Source organism: Pituophis catenifer, unplaced genomic scaffold, assembly GCF_029215685.1.
Source record: "Pituophis catenifer annectens isolate HBS135680 unplaced genomic scaffold, rPitCat1.0.hap2 SCAF_11, whole genome shotgun sequence".
NCBI lineage: Eukaryota > Metazoa > Chordata > Lepidosauria > Squamata > Colubridae > Pituophis > Pituophis catenifer.
In genome coordinates this window covers 15,107,186-15,131,253 of record NW_027256891.1, presented here as the reverse complement: position 1 = coordinate 15,131,253, position 24,068 = coordinate 15,107,186, and the positions used below count along the sequence as shown (strand labels likewise).

The 24,068-nt window shown below is 43.0% G+C and overlaps 1 protein-coding gene across 1 annotated transcript in view; it reads right to left on the bottom strand.

The window, feature by feature from the left end:
• Positions 1-3,830: 3,830 nt before the first annotated feature.
• Positions 3,831-24,068, bottom strand: part of ZNF185 (zinc finger protein 185 with LIM domain) — a 67,484-nt gene continuing 47,246 nt past the window's right edge. The window contains exons 18-26 of the mRNA XM_070951937.1: positions 23,076-23,177; positions 21,620-21,703; positions 14,589-14,684; positions 10,995-11,084; positions 10,785-10,853; positions 8,276-8,356; positions 8,066-8,168; positions 6,838-6,936; positions 3,831-4,832 (exon numbers count right to left, since the gene is read on the bottom strand). Coding sequence (XP_070808038.1) covers positions 6,838-6,936; positions 8,066-8,168; positions 8,276-8,356; positions 10,785-10,853; positions 10,995-11,084; positions 14,589-14,684; positions 21,620-21,703; positions 23,076-23,177 — 724 coding nt within the window. The 3' untranslated portion in view covers positions 3,831-4,832. The remainder of the gene's footprint in view (positions 4,833-6,837; positions 6,937-8,065; positions 8,169-8,275; positions 8,357-10,784; positions 10,854-10,994; positions 11,085-14,588; positions 14,685-21,619; positions 21,704-23,075; positions 23,178-24,068) is intronic.

Here is a 24,068-nt window from a genome sequence, read left to right as displayed (position 1 = left end):
AAGTGTTCTAATTCTAATTAAAGCCTCTTCAGCAGATATGTATGCAGTCTCCAAACATCCAAATCTTTCTGGGAATCCATGGTCTTATTTCAAGCCTTACTCAACTTGGTGTGCTGAATATTCCAAGAACTGCCAACTTCATGGATTCCCAGGCTATATATAGCATGCCTGGAGAGGGCCACTGGGAATTGTGCCTTTGTTAGACTCAACAGTGCAAAAACCTAACCTTAAGTCTTTGGCCAGACTGTCTCTTGTCACCTGATTGAAGAATGGTTTATAGCATCTCAGGGGTGCCCAGATGATACCCACGCAATGTTTCCCACGCTTCTTTGGCTCCTTAAGATGCCAACCTTAAGTGGCCTCCCGAGTGCGCTTCAAGGTGTTGGTTCTTACCTTTAAAGTGCTCCATGGCTTAGGATCTGAGTACTTACGAGACCACCTGCTGCAACCGATAACCTCCCACCAACCAATACGCTCTCACAGAGTAGGCCTACTCATAGTCCCATCATTAAAACAATGTCGTCTAGTAGTTCCAAGGGAGAGAGCCTTCTCTGTGGGGGCACCTACTCTTTGGAACAAAATACCCCCTGGATTTTTATACGAATAATCCCAGATCTTCGCACTTTCTGATGGGCCCTGAAGACCTTTCTGTTTCAACAAGCAGGGCTAGCATAAACATCTAAATTCTATGCCAAGGTCTTAGCAGATACACCAAGTTGACTCAATTTATTATTTACTGTTTATAAAAAAAAAATTATTATATGTATATGAAATCTTAATCTGTTCACCGCCCTGAGTCCTTCGGGAGAAGGGCGGTATAGAAATTCAATAAATAAATAAATAAATAAATAAATAAATAAATAAATAAATAAATAAATAAATAAATAAATAAATAAATAAATAAATAAATAAATAAATAAATAAATAAATAAATAAATAAATAAACAAACAAACAAACAAACAAACCAATATTGCATTGGGAAATACATCACACCATTCAATGAAGAACTCCAATCAACTTTCCGCACAGAATATTTTATTAGAACCGAACGTGGCAATTTAGAATTTGCTTCAGAAAAAAAAAAAAAATAACCAGAAAGGCAGAGAAGAACAGCACAGCAACAAAAAATAAAATTTTGTAATGACCTCACGGTGCCTGTCTAAAGCTTTCCGGGATACAAGTCCTCAAGGAAATAGAATGATGGTTCAGTTCCATCTAAAATATCACATGCTGCTTAGGTAAAATCTATGCGCTGTTTGCGAAAACTCCACCTTTGGACAATTACCTTAACAGGAAATCAGCAGAGAAGATAAATATTTACTTTTTTAAAAAAACAGACCTCACCCGATTTGGGATTTTCTTTTTCTTTCTTATGTTCGTAAACAGCCTTGCCCAACTGAGAGGCCTTTCCAAAATGTTAAGACTACTGTTCCCATAATTCTCAGCCAGTTAAGCCCTATGGAGGATTATGGAAGTAGGGATCCAATATATCTGGAGGATGATACAATGGGTTGGGCAGGGCAATAGCTTCACAACCAAGGACTAATACTTGTGAAGGTAGGAATTGTTCATTAAGTTAGATTTAACGTAGCTAAATAGGACCATCCTGAAGGCTATCGAAATATCGTCCCCAGCTTTGAGACTTTGAGGTCAAAGATTCTTGTCTTGGTTGATTTTCTCCATCCACAAAAATTTCAACGTGCCCTTTTAGATGGAACATTTTGTACGAGTGAAATCTTCCTATCTCAGTATTATGGGGGTGAGGTCCAGTTTATGTCATTTTTCACCTCTTAACTACTTTTTTTTTCTACCATCGTTCTTAGCAAAGGAAACCACTTAAGGAGGGAAAGAGGAAAAAAGCATATCCGGTTTGGCTCAGCGTCCTGCCTCTAACTCTCCGTTGGAAACCAAGCGAGAGAAAATTGTGACATAGCTGCAGTTAGCAAGCTGCCAACATCTGTTGGCATTGTTGGGGTTCTGGAATCAAGCAGTTGGGAAGGTGAATTCTGATACCCGTTTTTTTTTTAACCTTTCTTGACCTTTCAAGAAAAGAATTAAGCACTTTTCCCAACACCTATTGCGCCTATCGAATGCAGAAGTCCTTCCCTTGGCAGCATTCAAGAGAAAATAGCTTTGGAGGTGTTCAACATCTCCTTCTCAATATTCCATAAACAAAATATAAGGAATCTTGTGCGCAGCATCTCATAAAACAATAGTGTTGGGTTATTGGAGAAGTTATAGCATTCTCCCTCTTTAGATTATAATGTGCATTGCTTCATTTATTTCCAAAATACTCAAAGCTAATTCTGCTGTAGATGGAGGCTCTGCTTCCCACACGGAGTAGCATCCACAATCTTTTTCCCTGTAATTTTCAATTTCCATGTAATTTCCATGTTTTAACCAGGGGTGAAATCCAGCAGGTTCTAACAGGTTCTGGAGAACCGGTAGCGGAAATTTTGAGTAGTTCGGAGAACCGGCAAATACCATCTCTGGCTGGCCCCAGAATGGGGTGGGAATGGAGATTTTATAATATCCTTCCCCCAGGAGGGGAGAGAATGGAGATTTTGCAGTAACCTTCCCCTGGAGTGGGGTGGGAATGGAGATTTGGCAATATCCTTCCCCTGCCACACCCACCAGAACCGGTAGGGAAAAATTTTGGATTTCACCCCTGGTTTTAACTCAGGAGAATTTAACTCTCATTGTCTTGTATTCTTGTATGGACTGCACCAGTAGAGCTAAACCAATTTCGTTGCGTATACATGATGTACAATGACAATAAAGGCTTTGAACTTTGAGAAGCCTATTTCCCATTGTTTTGCCCAGGTATCTGTGAAATAGGCGATGATCCAAGTTAAAATTGATATAGTGTGTAGAAAACAGAGACTGAAAGTGAGGCTTCTTATCTTTCTGCTTCCTGTTTGTTAAAACTTCCAATATACTCATCATAGAAAAATGATCACATATATTTCCTCTTCTCTATATCTATATATTCCAGATTTTTTTTGTTAATATACAAAAATATATTAAGCTACTAGCTAGTTGAAAGATTCAGTATAATTCTCTTCACTTGAGTCTGAAGAGAATAGGTGTAAAGGAATTAAAACTCAAGAATATTGCAAAAAGTATGTTATCTCACATATAGGCTTATTATCCCTGTAGAGACATGATACAAATAGCTAAGAAATTAACCATAACTGATTTCCCAACAATGAAGAATGTATAATCTCAAACAGAATCAATGATATTTATAAAATAATTATTCCCCAGAGAGACAATTATGATAGGAGGGGAAAAATACAGCAGCGGTAGACAGAAGACGCTGCCTAATACCAAATAGGACAATTGGACCATTTAATTCAAATGTTTTCCAAACTTCGGAAACTTTAAATTGTGAGGACTTCAACTCCCAGAATTCCATGCTAGATGGGGAATTCAGGGGGTGGGTGGGTTGAAATCCACACATTTTAAAATTTTTGCCATGTTTGAAAAACATTTGAGTTAACTCAGGGGTTTGCAACCTTATTTGGACCCGTTTCCCACAGAAAAGAAAACACCGGGAGCCACAAAACCTGGATGGGCATGGCCAACTCGATGTCATTCACTTCCACCAATTACATGACCCCCCCCAGTCATGCCTACCCAGCCTGTCATTAGGGCAGAGAACTAGTTATTAAAAAACACTGGGAACCACAAAATCCTTTTGACATATCTCTCTCTCCCCTCCCTCTCTCCCTCCCTCTCTCCCCCTCCCTCTCTCTCTCTGTATCTCTCTCTGTCTCTCTGTCTCTCCCCCTCTCTCTGTATCTCTCTGTCTCTTTCCTGGCCGCTTCTCCATTTCCCGCCGTCGCCCTTACCTTCTCAGGCCAGGAGAGGAATGACTGGGAGGGGAGGGCGAGGGGCGGGGCCAACCAATGGTGGGATCACCTGACAGGGAGCCACAGCAGAGGGCCCAAAGAGCCACATGCGGCTCCGGAGCCGCAGGTTGCTGACCCCTGAGTTAACTCAATAATTTCTTCTCTGGGTAAAACAAGGATATTCAAAATAATGACTCCCCTGGCGTTTTGGATTCCAAATCCCATCAGCCTCAGTCCATGGTTAAAAAAAAAAAAAAACAACCTGCAGAAGACATAACCTCAATGCCTGATGCGTGGTCCCAGGGATGCCCGAAGACAAACTTAGAGGTGCGCAAAACATTGAAATTCTTACTTCAAACAATTCTAAGAGTGTTCCAAGCTCAAAAACCTCCCGAAATGGCTGGAAAAAAAACCCGGTGTTTTGTGCCTGATGCCTTGGATACCTTTGGAATAAAAAAATTTTGCACATCCATTTTAAAACCCTTTGCATTCAAGGCACCTGTTTTGGAACTGACCGTTTCCTAGCTGTGGCTAAAGACTTCCCAGGGATAAATGGAATAAAAATGATTGAACCTCTCTCCTTCTTTTTTTTTTAAAAAAAACATGATCCTGCTTCCTCTCCTTCCTGATATAAAGCCTTCTTTTATCGGTTGCTGGCCAAGTTGAACGAAGCCACGAGGCCATCATGGAAGGAAGGACAGAAGGACTTCTGGACGAGCAACGAAAGACTGAGGAGGAGTCCCCAAATGCAGCCAGTTGAAACTCAGGCAGCAAGACATCCTCTTCCTGATGTAGTCATCCTCAAGGAGTTAACTTCATCATTGTTGAATGTAAACCACTTGGCCTGCCTGAAGATGAGGAAGGAGGAAGATGGCTGGGGAAGAGGATGCTTGCTGGATCAAAGAGTCCTCAGGAGAACCGAGGCAGACAGATAAAGGCAGGCGTCTCTTCGGTCAGACTGGTCCAATCCATGGAATCTAAGGAGAAAATTGGACAGGGAACACATCAGCTAGGCCACGGGTAGGTTCTAAAAATTTTTACTACCTGTTCTGTGGGCGTGGCTTATTTTGTGGGTGTGGCTTGGTGGGGGGTAATGTGACTGGGTGGGCATGGTCAACTTTTTTTTCTTAACTTTTAAAAGCATTTTTTCTACAACCTTAAGAGGTTGCAGGAAAAAAAAAGTGCTTTTAAAAGCCTCTGACGATCAGGCAACTCAGCTGGGATCGCCAGAGGCTTTTAAAGGCATTTTTTTCCCCCCTACAACCTCTTCGGCCGAAGAGGTTGCAGAAAAAAATGCTTTTAAAAGCCTCTGACGATCTCAGCTGAGCCGCACGATCATCAGAGGCTTTTTTTTTTTACTTTTAAAAGCATTTTTTCAGCCAAAGAGGTTATAGAAAAAATGCTTTTAAAAGTAAAAAAAAAAAAAAAGCGTCTGATGAGGTGAACGGGGTAAGCGAGCGGCGACCGGGCCGGGGACCGGTTCGGGGGCGTGGCCAGCCAATGTTATTACTGGTTCTCCGAACTACTACAAATTTTGACTACCGGTTCTTGTGAACCGGTGCAAACCGGGAGCAACCCACCACTGAGCTAGACTGACAAGCAACAGGTAGAAGCTTGCTCAAGAGAGATCCGACCTAGAAATAAGGACAACTTTTCTGACCGTGCGAACCTTTAATCAATGGAGTAGTTTGCTTCCTGGAATTGTAGATGCTCCATCATGGGAGGTTTCAAAAATAAACTAGACAACCATTTGACTTGGATGGCATAAGTCTTCCGCCTTGAGCAAGGGGTTGGACTAGAACAGCGGTCACCAATTGGTGGTCCACGGCCGTGAGATAATTTTGGTGGTCCACAGAAAAATTATTGGCATTTTTTATATTGCACTAAATTATTATTATTATTATTAGTTAGACTTCTATACCGCTTCATAGTGCTTTACAGCCCTCTCTAAGCAGTTTACAAAGTTAGCATATAGCATATTGCATATTAGCATATTGCATTAGCATTAGCATATTGCCCCCAACAATCTGGGTCCTCATTTTACCCACCTCGGGAGGATGGAAGGCTGAGTCAACCTTGAGCCGGTGAGATTTGATCTGCTGATCTGCTGAACTAGCAGTCAGCTGAAGTAGCTGCAGTACTGCACTCTAACCACTACGCCACCTTGGCTCTTTGAGGGCAGGAGTCCTCAAACTACGGCCCCTGGGCTGGACACGTGCAATGAATGTTTGTGTTGCAGCAGAGAGTCTCCCCTTCGGGGTCTTTTTGTGCGGGTCAGAGGGGGGCAGAAATTCCGACTTGGGGTCTGCTTCGGCCTCCTGGTGTGGGGCTTTGGGCGAAGGCTGGAGGGAAGCGCCACTGGTGGCGAAGAGCCGGAGGACCTTGTTCCAGTGAGACAGCATCATGGCCTGGAACTGGCTGACCATCTCAGCCCGCTGAGCCTCCAGGCGCCGGTACCTGGCCTTGCACTCTCTCAGGTCTTCCCTCTGCTTGGAAAGCCTATGCTCCTAGTCCTCAGTGTGGTGCTTCTGCTGAGCCTCCTTCTCGGTCAGATCCAATTTGAACTGAGCTGTTTTGCCAACTCTTTCTCGTGGTGGCTGCTTAGCTCCAACAACTGCTTCCTGTTGGAGGCCCTAAAGTGCCCGGGCAGGCAGGCAAGGAGTGGCTGGAAGGGGAGGGGCGAGTAGAGGCTGGCGAGGCACCCCTTGACATGAGTGACATCGAGTTGGCCATGCCCACCCAGTCACATGACCACCTAGCCATGCCCACCCAGCTGGTCATTAGGCAGATCATATTAGTGGTCTGCAGGATTTAAAATTATGAATGTAGTGGTCCCTGAGGTCCGAAAGGTTGGTGACCCCTGGACTAAAAGACCTCCAAAGTCCCTTCTGGCCCTATGATTCTGTGTTCTGTGTTCTAGGCAGGATCCTCTACCAATATCCCCACATCTCCAGATCTCTAACCCTTGCAGAATATGCTCACCTAAAAGAGCTTCTCATAGCACTTATCACAGTGGACAATATCCCGATGAATGAAGATTTGATCCAAGAAATCTCCCATTGGCTTGTGGCAGATTCCGCACTGCGAGAGGAAAAAGCAAGATAAGTGCTCTCTACTTAGCTGTGGACATGTCTTTTGCATGCCTATATAAAATGTATACTGCTCTCAGCAAGGCAACTAACAAATAACCAGGGGCTCCGTCCGTAATGTATTTGCCATGTGACTGAATCAGATCATGCATGAATTCACAGGCTAAAGCTTAGGAGGTCAGACAGAACATGAGAGACTTGGTGATGAGGACATCCCATTATGCAGCTAGGGAGTGAAGGTTCCCACCTACTTTCTCCTCCCGACTTATTTATTGGTATCCTGTCTTTATTACTTTTATCAAGAACTCAACTCAATTCCAACATGCCTTCCTCCTCTTATTTTCCCCTTGTTGTGGCCCGCCAGCGGTCAGCGGAGCTGGTGGCAGACACAGACAGTGAGGAGGTTGGGGAGGAACATGGGCCAGTCCTGGAGTCTGGGGAAGGCTCTGATGAGGGCTCTGCATCGGAGGCAGAGAGGGGGCCAGGGCCGTTATGACAGGTATCAGCTGCCTTCGGAGTCGGACATCAGTGGGGCAGAAAAATAGCTGGAGCCTGTTCCCAGTGTGCGCATGCGCAGAACTGCCAGGAGAAGGAACAGCTAAAGAACAAGGGTTGACTCAGGAGTAAAGCCACAGGTGGACAGTGAATGTCCCCTCCGATAGGGAATAAAGAGTGAAAGAAGAGGGGAGTTTGCAAGAGACAATTAGTTTGCTTAATTGGTTCAGGACTCCTTGCCAAGTTTTGAAGATATCGGCCTGGCAGCTCTCCAAGCCAGATAAGGTCTGTGACTGTAAATTCTCCCTTGCAAGACTTTGCTGGATGTGAATGAGAGGAATTCACAGTAATTTAATAAAAATGGGTTTTTGTCGGGACAAGGAGTCTGCTTCATGCTCTTGGGAAGCCTAGGTCAGAACCCCTCACAGCAACAACCCTGTGAGGTGAGATGGGTTGAGAAAGAGAGAGAGAGTGATTGGCCTAAAGTCACCCAGTAGGCTTCCATGGTTAAGGTGGGACTTGAACTCATGGTCTCTTGCTTTCTAGCCTGGTGCCTTAACCACTATACCAAACTGGCGCCCCCTTCATAGCTCCATGAATACCACATTTATCAGGCGCATCCTTACTTTGAAGCAGTATTCATGGCAGCTGATGTTGAGGTTCTCAATAGATATCTTGGCACAGTTGCGGATTACTCGGCCACAGTAAGTGCAAATATCTTCCAGAGACCTAGGAGAAGGAAGACAGTGGTCAACATGCTTCTAACTTCATACTGCTTTGGAAGGGATCCCATATCAAACCACAAACAGGAGCAATATGCCAAAGGTTGGCTTTACCTTTTGGGAGATGTGTTATTCAGGTAGCTGGTACTGCTGTAGCTTGGATTCTCCAGTTCAGACAAGTCAACCAGGCTGCGACTGGGGAAGGAAAGAGTGAAGACTCTTATCACTGTTACACCGCAAGATTTTTTTTAAAAAAAATTACTGACTAAATTCAGGAGATATTGTTGGGTTGTTGTTTTTTTTAAATGTTCCTGAAACAGCGCTTTCTCACGATTAGTGAGGAAGCCAAACATTAAAAGCCACATAGTGTTTGATAGAATGCTGCATTATTCCGTGATGTCTTTCTGGAAAAGACATTTCATCCGAAAGCAAAATTTTTTAAAAAAATGCTGGACAAAGAGGAAACGTTTAATGAAAGATGAAAAAGCCCAGAAGCCTTCAAAGCAATTTGCCTACTATTGCATGCACTTGTATTTAACACCCTGACATAAATTATGTCTGCAGAAAGACAGAAAGATGACAGAGAGGCCACTTGCTGAATCATCAAGAACACTCCCACCAACACTGATGGGGCAAGCCACTGGTATATAAAAATAAGAGCAAATCCCCACTCCCTTCTAGCACTGATGATGTTCCCTAGTTTGGTAATGAAACATCTGTAACAAAACCACCAAGCTTGGAGAGCACCAAGGGCACCTGTTCTGCCCCAGCTACGGACCCCAAACAACGCAGCACACACCAAGTCTGTACAAACCTTAGTTTACTAAATTAAATCAGTCTTTTTCAAACAAAGGCCGTTAATTAACTTACTTAACAACCTACAAGAATCCAAAAAATAAATAATCGTAATCTTACTATGGTTGGCAGAAAGCCCAGAAGCAATCTGCAGAGAACTAAGATCAAGACGCGAAAAAGAGGGAAAGAAGTTGTTCCCTGCAAATTGCCTCAGTCGTCGTCCTTCCTTAAATAGGCTAAGGGAGTGGCCAATTAGCCCCAAGCCTTACTCTCAAGGAGACCTCCTCTAGAGGAACCAGTCCTGCCTTTTGGCAGCTCTGCGCACCCGTGCATCGAGAAGAGGCTCCTCCTCTTCTTCCTCTTCACTTATGGGAGCTTCTGGAGGTTCTGAAGGCCCTGGCTGAATCCCCACCTCTGGCACCACATCTTCTCCAGCCTCCTCATTGTCCGACTCGAGTGCCAGCTGCACAGGCTGCTGACACAGCACCACACCAGCCTCCTCGCTGTCGGAATCAGCTACTAGCTGCACAGGCTGCTGATGAGCCACAACAGCACCAGAGCCCTCTTCCTCCTCCTCCACTCTGAAAACCCCACTCCTTCTGGCATGGATGATGTTACCTAGTTAAGTAATGAAACATTTGCCACAAAACTACCAAGCTCAGAGAGCACTAAGAACCCCAAAGTCCTCTTCCTCCTTTACCGTGCAAAAATATACAAAGAACGGTTGCTGGAATTGGGTATGTCTACTTTAATGAAAAGAAAGACTAGGGGAGACATGATAGCAGTGTTCCAATATCTCAGGGGCTGCCACAAAGAAGAGGGAGTCAAGCTATTCTCCAAAGCACCTCAGGGCAGGACAAGAAGCAATGGGTGGAAACTAATCAAGGAGAGAAGCAACTTGGAACTAAGGAGAGATTTCCTGACAGTGAAAACAATTAATCAGTGGAACAACTTGCCTCCAGAAGTTGGGAATGCTCCAACACTGGAAGTTTTTAAGAAGATGTTGGATAACCATTTGTCTGAAGTGGTGTAGGGTTTCTTGCCTAAGCAGGGGGTTGGACTAGAAGACCTCCAAGATCCCTTCCAACTCTGTTATTCTGTTTCTATTCTATTCTATTCTATTCTATTCTATTCTATTCTATTCTATTCTATTCTATTCTATTCTATTCCATTCCATTCCATTCCATTCCATTCCATTCCATTCCAGCACTGATGCTATTACCTAGTTAGGAAATGAAACCTCTGAAGAAAACTACCAATCTCAGAGAGCACCAAGGACCCCCACAGAGGGACCATTGGCATGCATTTATTTATTTATTGTTTATTTATTGGTTCGATTTATATGCCGCCCTTCTCCAGAGACTCAGGGAGGCTTACAATGCGTTAAGCAATAGCCTTCATACTTTTGTATATACCTGCTTAGTAGGGCTTTCAGGGGGCCCGCCCCCCCCAAGCGGTGTTCTTTTTTATACAAAGTCAGCTTATTGCCCTCACAATCCGGGTCCTCATTTTACCTACCTCGAAAGGATGGAAGGCTGAGTCAACCTTGAGCCTGGTGAGATTTGAACTTGCAGTAATTGCAGGCAGCTGGTGCTACTTAACAGCACTTTAGTCTGCTGCGCCACCAAGGCTCTGCATGGCATTTAGATGCTGAAGAAGACACGAGTGAACATAAAGTACTAATGTGACAATAATAGGAGAAAATAATAAGAGAACCCAAAGCTAATTATGAGCCCACTAAAAACATTACAAGCAAATTCTGATTGACGCAGGATTTTTCGGCATTGCAAAAAGAATTGCTGGCTTGCCTTCCCTTTGGCTTCCTCACCTGTTGTAACGCGGAGAAGAGGACAATTCCATGCTTTTGATGGATTGTTTCACAAAGAGGAGGCCTTTGCTACAGGGGGACAAAAGAGATACACATTTCAGAGGAAGCATTGCTTAATAGCGAATGTGACATCTGATATGTTGAAAAGCTAGAAGAAACATTTCCCACCCATCCCCCAAAAAATCCCTGTCTTTCTTCAATATACCCTACCCTGATGCAGAGGGATCTGAATCATAGTTAGAAAAATTCTTCTGTTCAAAGGAAGCAGGGAGATCTTTTGCCTCGGAATCAGTAAAATTCCTGCAAGAGAAAGAAATTTTGAACACTATAATACTTAGATTAGATTAACAGAGTTGGAAGGGACCTTACAGGTCATCTAGTCCAACCCCCTTCACCACTTCTGACAAATGGCAATCCAATCTCTTCTTGAAAGTCTCAAGTGATGAAGCTCCCACAACTTCCGATGTTATCATGTTATCATAAATATCAGTGGTGAAATTCAATTTTTTTTTACTATCGGTTCTGTGGGTGTGGCTTGGTGGTCATGGCTTGGTAGGCGTAGCAGGGGAAGAATACTACAAAATCTCCATTCCTTCCCCACTCCAGGGGAAGGATACTGTAAAATCCCCATTCCATCCCCATTCCTGGGCGAAGGATATTGCAAAATCTCCATTCCCACCCCACTCCAGGGGAAGGATACTGCAAAATCCCCATTTCCACCCCACTCCACAGGAAGGATACTGCAAAATCTCCATTCTGTCCCCACTCCTGGGGGAAAGATACTGCAAAATCTCCATTCCCTCCCCACTCCAGGGGAAGAATACTGCAAAATCTCCATTCCCTCCCCACTCCAGGGAAGGATACTGTAAAATCCCCATTCCATCCCCACTCCTGGAGGAAGAATACTGCAAAATCTCCATTCTGTCCCCACTCCTGGGGGAAAGATACTGCAAAATCCCCATTTCCACCCCACTCCACGGGAAGGATACTGCAAGATCTCCATTCTGTCCCCACTCCTGGGGGAAAGATACTGCAAAATCTCCATTCCCTCCACACTCCAGGGGAAGAATACTGCAAAATCTCTATTCCCTCCCCACTCCAGGGGAAAGTTACTGTAAAATCTCCATTCCCTCCCCACTCCAGGGGAAGGTTACTGTAAAATCTCCATTCCCTTCTGATCAGCTGCGACTCCGGAGGCAGAGAATAGATGGGGGTGGGGCCAGTTAGAGGTGGTATTTTCCGGTTCTCCGAACTACTCAGAATTTCCGCTACCGGTTCTCCAGAACCTGTCAGAACCTGCTCGATTCCACCCCTGTTAAATATCATGTTTATAGATCAGATACTCAAACTTGGTTTCTAGGCAAGATCATCTCACTTCATCCTCTCCTTGCAAAAAAAGTCAACAACGTGCAAGCAATGCATCTACTCATTCAGGCAAATTCTACAAGTTCTGAGATAAGACTCTTCTTCACCCGCTGTAAGATGAATGAATCCCCCACAAAATCTTTAGAAAAGGCAGTCTATAATAAAAGCACCCAAGGAATAAATGACTCTGATGCCACCTGCAGGATGATTTGAGATATTGTAAAAACAGTAGACCAGAAGATTAATAATCTGTGGCTTTAATCAGAATAGAGCTAGAAGGGATCTTGGAGATCTTCTAGACTGCTCAAGCAGGAGACCCCATACAATTTGAGACAAGTAGTTGTCCAGTCTCTTCTTAAACCCCTCCAATGATGAAGCACCCACAACTTCTAATTATCCTCACTGTTAGGAAGTTTCCCCTTAATTCCAGGTTGCTTCTCTCCTTGAATAGTTTCCATCCACTGTTTCTTGTCTTGCCTTCTGGTGCTTTGGAAAATAACTTTATCTCCCTCTTCATTGTGGCAGCCCCTCAAATACGGGACCCATGTCACCCCTAGTCAGAGGTGAGTTTCAGCAAGTTCTGACCAGTTCTGGAGAACCAGTAAATACCACCTCTGACTGGCCCCGCCCCCATCTATTCTCTGCCTCCCAAGTCCCAGTGTCAAGTTTCCGAAAGATGCCCTAATTAATTCACGAGCCATGATCCAAACTTCAAAGGAAATATATTCATTTATTAGGAGCAACATTCCGGCAATACTCGGATGCAGTTAGGACTGATCCTACGTAGATTTACGTTCCCCTATGACCCTGTCTCTCCCTTCCTCTCTGGCCATGTCATAAATCACATTCTCCAATTAACCACTTTGGCTGGCTGTGAAACCTAACACCCTCCTTCTGATTGCGGTCGGGAAGAATGTATGGAATTCACTTCAGTTCTCCCTCCCTCCTGCTCATGGCAACTCGAAAGCTTTGCAAGTTGACACCCAGCTGATCGGGAGGGAATGGGGATTTTGCAGTAACCTTCTCCTGGAGTGGGGAGGGAATGGAGATTTTACAGTATCTTTCCCCTGGAGTGGGGTGGGAATGGGGATTTTACAGTATCCTTCCCCTGCAGTGGGGAGGGAATGGGGACTCTGCAGTATCCTTCCCCTGCCATGCCCACCAAGCCACACCCACAGAACCGGTAGTAAAAAAAAATTGAAACCCATCACTGACCCTCCTAGTCCTTTTTTCCTCCAGACTCCTTAGACTGCCCTACCGCGTAGGATAATTGCACAGATAAATGGGTACGGATTTAGATGGTCGGATTCTGAAAGATCTCCTATATGGAGAATTAGTGCAGGGAAAGCGCCTTAGAGGGAGACCACAGCTGCGATATAAGGATATCTGCAAGAGGGACCTAAAGGCCCTGGGAATAGACATTAACAACTGGGAAACCTTGACCTCCAATCGTTCAGCTTGGAGGCTAAAGACGCAGCATGGCCTTCTCCAATTCGAAGAGACACTTGAGGCAAAGAGGCAGTCCCGGAACCAGCAAAATCTGGGATCTGGGCAGGGGACAGAATGTATCTGCCCTCAGTGTGGAAGGGATGGCCACTCTCGAATTGGCCTTTTTAGTCACACCAGATGCTGTTTTAGGACCTCTTTCCAGAGCACGATACCATAGTCTCTTGAGACTGAAGGATGCCAATGAAATGGGGACCTTAAATTTAGGAGAAATTTTACTTTTTTGGGTGGGGATGCCTAGGGTTGCCAGGTGTCCACTATTTGAGCAGACAGTCCACTTTTTTCACATTATGTTCACTATTTTTTTTTCACAAAATAGTGGACATTTTTTTTTTATTCAAAAGCTTTATGATGAAATGGTACGTAGTCTAAAGCTGTACAGTCTAAGAGAATAAGGATAGGAGAATCGCGTTTTGTCTTTTTTTTTTCATCAGTTAGAATGAGACAAAGATCGAATATCCATTGAACTCGATTCTCCGAAAAAATTAATGATGAGATTAAAATAAAAATATATTATAAAATTATGTACAGTTCACATTTTTAAAATGTATTGTAGCTTGTGTCGACTGACCTAAAATGGTGTGTTAAAATATTTGTAAGAAAATATATAATTTAATTGTAATTTTTTTTAATTTTTTTACTACTTAACCCACCCACCCACCCCGCTTGTCCGCTATATTTTGGAAGCAGACCTGGTAACCCTAGGAATGCCTTCAAATTAGTCTTGATTCCTGGCAACTGCCTGGACAGGTCCCTGCAGTTTTCTTGGGAAGATTTCAGAAGCAATTTACCATTGTTTTTTTCCTAGGGCTGTGAGAGAATGACTGGCCCAAGGTCACCCAGTTGGTTTGATGCCCTGATTCTTTTTTTTAAAAAAAGATTCTAATAATTCACGTATTAGTTAACAATAGGGTATTCATTCTTACTCTTTACCTTCCGCTCTCTGTGTCACAGATGTTCTTATAAAAAGGCACTCTATGGCTTTTTGGCATGCTGGTCCCAGCATCTCTGAAGGGGTAGTAAGACACACTAGGAAGAAATGTAGATATGTATTAATTCAAGTCTTAACAAAAACAAAAACAAAAAACAGCACAACAACAAATGAAATGATGTAATGAACATACAAGAAAGAGAATTCTGAATAATAAGATCCAGACATTTATTCTCAATATCACTCAGCTCAGTCAAATTACAAAATAAAAGAATAACAGAGTTGGAAAGGATCTTGGAAGTCTTCTACTCCAACCCTCTGCTCTACCATTTCAGACAAAGTAATGTCTTAATATGGGACGCGGTGGCTCAGCGGCTAAGACACTGAGCTTGTCGATCGGAAGGTGGGCAGTTCAGTGGTTCGAATCCCTAGTGCTGCGTAATGGGGTGAGCTCCCGTGACTCGTCCCAGCTTCTGCAAACCTAGCAGTTCGAAAGCATGTAAAAAATGCAAGTCGAAAAATAGGGACCACCTTTGGTGGGAAGGTAACAGCGTTCCATGTGCTTTTGATGTTGAGTCATGCCGGCCACATGACAATGGAGACGTCTTCGGACAGCGCTGTCTCTCCGGCTTTGAAACGGAGATGAGTACTGCCCCCTTGAGACGGGAACGACTAGCACATATGTGTGAGGGGAACTTTTACCTTTTTAATGTCCTAAACTTACTAAAACCTTGCTTTTTTTACGATGCATGTCCTGGTTTTTTTTTTTCCTATTCAGAACTCTCTCTTGGCAAAACCAGCCCCCCCATCCCACCCCCAAGGGCTAGACTGTTTCACGTGGGGGGGGGAATGCAAGCCATTCTGCTACCCTTCACTGAAGGTGTGAGCTTACCAAAGATCAACCTTCTAATTGTTAGGAAAATCTTCAAGAAAACACTGGTACTCAGCCGGTTCGAACCAATTTGGGCGAACCGGTAGTGGCCCACTTGCCCACTCGCCCTGGTGCAATCCCGTCCCACATGTGTTTTTGACACTGCACACATGTGTGGATAGCATGTGTGAGCGAATTGCCACATTTTTGACATCACATGCATGCATGGATGGCACACATGCAAGCGAAGCAAGCATGCGCACACACACGCTTACCTTTCCGGTGCTTTCCTAACCGGTTGCTACAGTATGTGAAGCCCACCTCTCTTTATATGATAGTTAAAACTTTTGTGATTTGTCATTTACTAAAATACAATGACACTAGACTGTTTCTGGATCGGCTTCTGGACATTTAGATTACACACCTTAAAACTACGCGTGGTTTGAAATGTTTTCATTCATTACTCTTCATAATCTACAATTTGGCTATCTTAGCCTTTGATAAATATCAGAGGAGTTGGAACACGCAAAAGCTTAACCATTTTGCTTCAAAATTTTATTATCTTTGTTGTGCTGATCACCGTAATGGTGGTTGGAAACTCCCTTCTTCCTTTCCTTGTTCCCTCCTGGATTTCTGTTCTTTGCCTTCTCTGATCCTTTGTCTTGGGCGGTGGTGAAATCCAATTTTTTTTTACTACCGGTTCTGTGGGCGTGGCTTGGTGGGCGTGCTGTGGCTTGGTGGGCGGCGCTTGGTGGGCATGGCAGGGGAAGGATACTGCAAAATCACCATTTCCATCCCACTGCAGGGGGAGGATACTGCAAAATACCCATTCCCTCCTCACTCCTGGGGGAAGAATATTGCAAAATCTCCATTCTCACCCCACTCTGGGGCCAACCAGAGGTGGTATTTGCCGGTTCTCAGAACTACTCAAAATTTCTGCTACCAGTTCTCCGAACTACTCAAAATTTCTGCTACCGGGTCTCCAAACTACTCAAAATTTCTACTACCGGTTCTCCAAATTATTCAAAATTTCCGGTACCAGTTCTCCGAACTACTCAAAATTTCCGCTACCGGTTCTCCGAACTACTCAAAATTTCTGCTATCGGTTCGCCGAACTACTCAAAATGTCTGCTACCGGTTCTCCGAACTACTCAAAATTTCCGCTACCAGTTCAATGAACTACTCAAAATTTCCACTACCGGTTCTACGAACTGCTCAAAATTTCCGCTACCGGTTCTCCAGAACCTGTCAGAACCTGCTGGAACCTGGTCTTGGGGTATTTTTGTATTTTGTAATGTTTATGTTTGTTTTAAACATTTTTAACAATTGAAAATCACCTAGAGTCCCTGCATGTTAGGCAGCATACAGTACTACTACTACTGATACTATTAAATACGGTAGGTGGCATCAATAGGAATAGGCCCTTGGGTGCAATCCCAAAACAACTGGAGCACCACTTGAACACCATTGGCATTGACAAATTCAGTCATCAGTCAATTGCACTAGTTGCCTTTACTTGGAACAGCTTACATCCTGCAACAATACCTTGAACACCATCAAACAACCACATCTGCCTATCCCAGGTCCTTGGAAAGGACTCGATAAGTAGACAGAAATGCCAAATCCAGGCTGAACATCTGGCTGACTGTGCAATGAACCATAATAATGATGATGCCTTCCCCAGATTTGGCACTCAGCATTTCAACAATGTTGCTCTGACTGGATGTCCAAATTAGAGAAAGCTGTCAAATTCTAGAACGCTAGAATTTATAATTCTAGAGTGGCTTTTGATCAGATTTTTCCTATGATGGAAATCAGAATCTCAAATATACGTGTCTGTCTATGCATGCATGCATTTCCACAACATACAGTATATGTTGCTTTGTTTCATTAGGGCAGAGAACCAGTTGTTGAATTATTTGAATCCCACCATTGCATCGGGCCATCTTCTCATCCCTACAAATGGCCCGCTTCATTTGATCTCCAGTGATTACCTTCTGCTGTGGAATGGTTGGTTGTACAAGTGGGATGCTATTCCGTTGTTGAATCCGAACATTCTGCGGTTGTAAAGTTGGTTGTTCCTGTTTGTTCCATTCCTAGACTTGGAAGATCTGATAAAATGGCCAGCTTGGCGATCCGGATGTGAAAAAATCCTGAGACCAATGTCCAACACAGGGAGGATTGTAAATTGGGTTTTCTGTGATTGCTCTAACATGCTAAAAGTAGGTCAGTCCCTCCCAAGATATCCTGTCTCTCTCTCTCTCTCAGAGGACAGTTGGTTAGAAAGTTTCTTTCCGGTTTATGAATTACCAGTTTAGGTAATTCATAAACATGGAAGATTTCTGGGAATAAGCATCTGGGAATAAGTGGCATCCTCCAGATGTAAAGAGGGTGAGTGGAAAGGAAAACCCACCACATCTGCCTGGGGTTCGACGAAGCCATTTTCAAATAGTTTGCAAAATGACAAACTATTAACAATGCTAACAAGGATGGAAAAAGCAACCAAGATTCCAATCCTAACCATATCTACTTGGGAGTTAGTTATTAGAAGTCAAAGGCTCTAGCATCCAAGTAATATGCTCAGAATTCCGATGAAGAAGAATATATTAAAGGAAAGAGAACATGAAAACACCCTAAGAAGAAAAACAAACTCTAGAAATGACTCCAGAAAATCATTGATAGGAATGTAAGTAGGCCATTTCATGAGTTACTTCTCATGAAATGTGTTCACTATAAAATAATTCTTCAAATATCAACTCAAAAATATTTGGATGTTTGAAAAAAAACTCGAGAGGAAGAAGATAAAAGCTACAGCATGGTTGCTGAGGAACCTAGAACCCCAAAAATCCATTGGGAAGAACTTGGAGGTGGGGGCAGAAAATAAGAAATGAGGAGGAGAGATGGATAAACAATGCATAATAAATATCATACATTCAGTCTTAAAAACATGCCTTATCATACTTCTTTGTAACATAGCTCAATTGACAGTGAAAATGAGGTTAGTTTTTCGATCAAAAAGAAAGAAGGACACAGGAAATTCTAGCGGCTGTCAGAATATGTATAATTAAATACTTTTTCTTTTTTGCATATTCAGTTTTCAAAATTCCCAGGAGAAAAGCTTTTGGGTCAAAATCAAAATTTTCTTTTATTATTTCCTTTGCCCAGTATTGGAAAGAAAAACAAATACCACCTCAAGAACATGTTATTGGAAAAATATTGGAGTGCGCCGAAATGAACAAATTGACTTCAGAAATTAATGACAGAGAAGATTCAGAATTTTATAGCGTGTGGGACATGTGGTACGAATGGATGGGGGAAAGAAATAAAGAAGGTAATAGAGATTAAATTTTAACTAATTAACAAAATCTATATGAATAGTATTAGATTTAGTCTTAGGGAGCTGAGCACTATTATTTTTAAGTGTTTGAAATTAAATCTAGCTCCAAGAAACAATATCAACAAAAGACAAGCAATAATGTATGCAGATGTATATATGTATATAACTGCACCAATGAACCGAAAATGTACCGATTGTATTACTATATGTTATAATAAAATCTAATTAAAAAAAAAAAAAAAAAAAGAAAGAAGGACACAATTAAAATTATTCTAACGAGGAGATGCTTATGATCAACTGGCAAAGAGAATGCTCTTTGGGCATCTCCTGTTCAGGATAAACCATGATCTATAATCATCAAGATAACAAAGTTCTCTAAAGTATAATTAATTTCAGGTTCTAAAGGGATTGGACACCATGATGAAACAAAAATGTAACTCAATGCAAGAGAAGAAAAAACATTCTTGATGCTGTACAACAGCCAAATTGCTTAGAACAATTCACTGACTACCAAGAACATAAAAGTGAATATGCCAGAAAAAGGATGCATCAATTGACAAAAAGGCATTGTAGAATAACTTCCTATTATCTGTTAGTGAAACTTTACAAGGTATGTGAATACCCTTCTAATAGTAAACCTGGTTTTGTGCGTCACTCTCAGAAGGGTGTGGATATTTTTAATTCTAACATTTGGCACCCTCTATCCATGAATAATTTCAGATTTTGGTATAATCTAGGCATTCCCTTTAAGAAAAGAAAAAGATGACTTAATCTGAAATACTAAAACTTAAATATATTGAGACTCCAAGACTTTTTTCTAATACAGAGATGTTATCGAGTTGAAGAATCTTACAGTTTGCAAAAGTTATACAAGTAGGAAACAAGGTTTGATTTAGAAACCTCTCCTTGCAGATCTAAAATCTAAACTAGAAGAAGAAGAGAAGAAAAGAGAGGAGGAAGATGAGAACTAAGAATAGGGAACCCCCCCCAAACTAAAACTGAAGGATAGAGAAATAGTGTGCTGAGCCATCCAGTGCTTTTAAGCTAGACCATCAAGGAACTGAACCTGAAACCACCAAGCAAAATGGCAAGCACATTCCTGATAATAAGGAAGCTATCTCTCCATTTCTTTTACTTAAGATCATAGCTGTCCATTCCTAACCACAATGACACCAAATGATAAAACATGCCTTGTGGCATCCCAACATGTGTTTTGTCACTTGCTACCCCCACCTACTCCCATCCCAAAGCAGAGACATCACCCTGCCACCAAATGTGCGAATAGTCAAGGCGATGGTTTTCCCAGTTGCAATGTAGGGCTGTGAAAGTTAGAAAGGCTGAGCATCAAAGAATGGAGGCCTTTGAACTCTGGTGCTGGAGAAGACTCCTGTGAGTCCCTCGGACTGCAAGGTGATCCAACCGGTCAGTCCTAGAGGAGATCAACCCTGACTGCTCCTTAGAAGGCCAGATCCTGAAGATGAAACTCAAATACTTTGGCCACCTAATGAGAAGGAAGGACTCACTGGAGAAGAGCCTCATGCTGGGAACGATTGAGGACAAAAGAAGAAGGGGACGGCAGAGAATGAGGTGGCTGGATGGAGTCACTGAAGCAGTCGGCATGATCTTAAATCAGGAGTTAAATGTGGCTCTTTCATCCCTCTGCTGCAGCTCCCTGTTGCTGGTCAGCTCCACAATTGATAAAGCTTTCGGTTAGGAGAGGTAGCGGAAAAAGGATGCTGTGCTAGGAGGAGATTATGGTGGGGGAACCAGACTTCCGGTCAGCTCCAGAATTGAATGGGGGCTTCCGGTTACAAAGCTTTGTGGTTCTTTGAATGTTTAAGGTTGTCAACCCCTGGTTTAAATGGACTCCAGAGGATGGTAGAGGATAGGAAAGCCTGGAGGAACGTTGTCCATGGGGTCGCGATGGGTCAGACACAACTTCTCAACTAACAACAACAAACCCCCACCTCTGTGGGGGTATCTATGCCAAAGACCTACCTAACACTCTATTTGGTGTGAGAGCCCACGCAGAATAATCCACCCTCAGCAAAAGCCACAATCTTGTACCAGGCTACAACTTAAACCCACCTAAAGCGAGTGTGCAGCTAAATGTGGCCCAGAACTCTATCTCCAGGTTGACAACTGCACAACCTGTTTTAACCGATTCCAGGCAACTATGGAATCGAGTCAGGTTTGACACAGGTGATTGTTGCAATGAGCTAAGAATCACCGTGGATTAAGAAAAAGAAAAATGTATCCTCACCAGGAAGATGAAATAGGGTTTTAAAATCATGTACAGTCCCAATTCAACATATGCTTTCCAATGTATTAGATTGTTTCCTCTCTCTGTTCAGTAGTTTGTGTCCCAGTGACAACACAGTCTGAGACACAGAAATGAAAGCGAGGAACAATCATTAACAGCAGATAATGGTCCATCCATACCCTGATATGGTATCTCCTCCCACTTAGGACTGTATGATTGTAACCTTATTGCTGGTATCCTTACAATTTATATTGACTGTTTCCTAATATGATTTGATTGCTTATTTGTACCCTATGACTATCATTAAGTGTTGTACCTTATGACTCTTGACGAATGTATCTTTTCTTTTATGTACATTGAGAGCATATGCACCAAAGACAAATTCCTTGTGTGTCCAATCACACTTGGCCAATAAAGAATTCTATTCTATTCTTTGAAAGAGATTTCAAAGCCAAATCTGCTTTCCTTGAGTTGAAGGAGGACAGGCAGGAAATGTAAAATAAAGCAGGACAATTGCTCAGTGTCTCACCAAGGTGTCAGCAGCTGAAGGCCAGTTCCTTACCTGTCTGAATCTTCATCTGATCTCTGATCTCTGTACTGGTACTGCGGGGAGGTAATTCTATTCTCTGTAGCAAAGGAACTGTACCTGCCAAGGAAGAAAAGAGAATGTCTATTTACTTCTGCTATCAAAAACCAACCAACCAATCAATCAATCAATCCTACCAAGAGCCTTGATAGTACAGTGGTCTAAAGCACCCTGTTATTAAGACCAGCTGCCTGCAATTACTGCAGGTTCGAATCTCGCCAGGCTCAAGGTTGACTCAGCCTTCCATCCTTTCTAAGGTAGGTAAATTGAGGACCCAGTTGTGGGGGCAATAAGCTGACTTTGTATAAATATACAAAAGGATGAAGGATATTGCTTAGCACATTGTAAGCCGCCCTGAGTCTCCGGAGAAGGGCAGCATATAAATCAAATTTAAAAAAAAAAATCAATCAGAATAGAGCTGGAAGGGACCTTGGAGGTCTTCTAGTCCAGCCCCCTGCTTAAGCAGGAGACTCTATACTATAACCCTTCCAGTGGTTCTCATTTGAGCAGAAACAGGTATGGCAGATGCATCAAAAGGTCTTCTGTTCCTGCCAAAGAGAGGACAGGAAGTTCTACAGGTAGTCCTTTCTTGATGACGCTCATTCAGAGGCTGTTCAAACTTACGATGACATGGAATAAGTGGTACTTATGACCAGTCTTTGAAACTGGGACTATTGGCATCGCTCCTGTGGTCATATGATTGCAATTGGAGCATTCGGCAACCAGCCTAGATTTCTGAGCACCGCAGAGTCCCACAATCACACGATTTGTGATTTGTGTCAACTGGCTTCCCAGAAGCAAAATCCATGTGGAAGCCAGCAGGAAGTCAGAAGGATCCCACGAGATCATCGCTTAAGAACCCAGTATGATCCTCGCTTAATGATGGCATTACGATGGTCCCAATTACCATAATTAAATAAGGACTACTTGTAATTTAGGGAGGCGGTGGCTCAATGGCTAAGACGCTGAGCTTGTCGATCAGAAGGTCGGCAGTTCAGAGGTTCGAATCCCTAGTGCCGCATAATGGGGTGAGCTCCTGTTACTTGTTCCAGCTTCTGCCAACCTAGCAGTTCGAAAGCACATAAAAAAATGCAAGTAGAAAAATAGGGACCTCCTTTGGTGGGAAGGTAACAGCGTTCCGTGCGCCTTTGGCGTTTAGTCATGCCGGCCACGTGACCACGGAGACGTCTTCGGACAGCGCTGGCTCTTCGGCTTTAAAACGGAGATGAGCACCGTCCCCTAGAGTCAGGAACGACTAGCACATATGTGCAGAGGAACCTTTACCTTTACTTGTAGTTTGCAGCAAAAAAATGATCACATTGTACCTCATTTCAACCAGCAGGAATCCTTTGCCCCAAATTTTACATGTTGTACACAACATTTTGCTATTCTCAAGTCAGTTTTTCTTATTTTTACTGAATCCAAAATTCACCTGGAAATCTCCACATCTGATTCCTCCCTCTTGGGACTACTTAGAAGTTCACACTGGATTCCAGTGGTACTCAGACTATTTTCTCCAGGCTGTAGCTCAGACCTGAAAAAATAAAATAAAATCCCCCCCCATAGAAGAGAATATTTGTAGCTCAGGGTTGAACTGCGGAGTCCTTGATGCTCACCTAGCTAATCAGACTAGCACTGATGATGTTACCTAGTATGGTAATGAAAGGCCTGCAAAAAAACCAACCAAACTCTGAGAGCACCAAGGACTTCACAAAAATAAGAATATTGGCAAATCTGTTCCTCTTAAACTTTGCTGCATAGTGTTCCCAGGCCTTTTTCCTGCAACCTCCAATTTTATTGGAGATTTTTTTATTCTTTTTCATTTGTGCTTTATAAATGCTTTTAACATTAAATGGCCACAAAAAGTCACACATTATTATTATTTTCTTTTTTTTACCTTGCAGCCTTCTGTGATTCATTCAAAATGGAATGACAGGCACAGTGGTGGGTTTAAAATTGTCTTACTACCGGTTCTGTGGACGTGGCTTGGTGGGCGTGGCATGGCTTGGTGGGTGTGGCTTGGTGGGTGTGGCAGGGGAAGGATACTATAAAATCTCCATTCCCACCCCACTCCAGGGGAAGGATACTGTAAAATCCCCATTTCCTCCCGATCAGCTGGGACTTGGGAGGCAGAGCATAGATGGGGGTGGGGCCAGTCAGAATTTTTACTACCGGTTCTCCGAACTACTCAAAATTTCTGTTACCGGTTCTCCAGAACTGGTCAGAACCTGCTGAAATCCACCTCTGGACAGGCGTGTTTTCATCAAGGTGTTACAGGTAGCCTTTGACTTGCAACCATGCGTTTAGTGATTGGTTGAAGTTACAACGGCATTGAAAACAGTGATTTATGATCAGTTTTCACACTTACAACCACTGTAGTATCTTCACAGTCACATGATCAAAATTTGCTTGGCAACTGGCATGT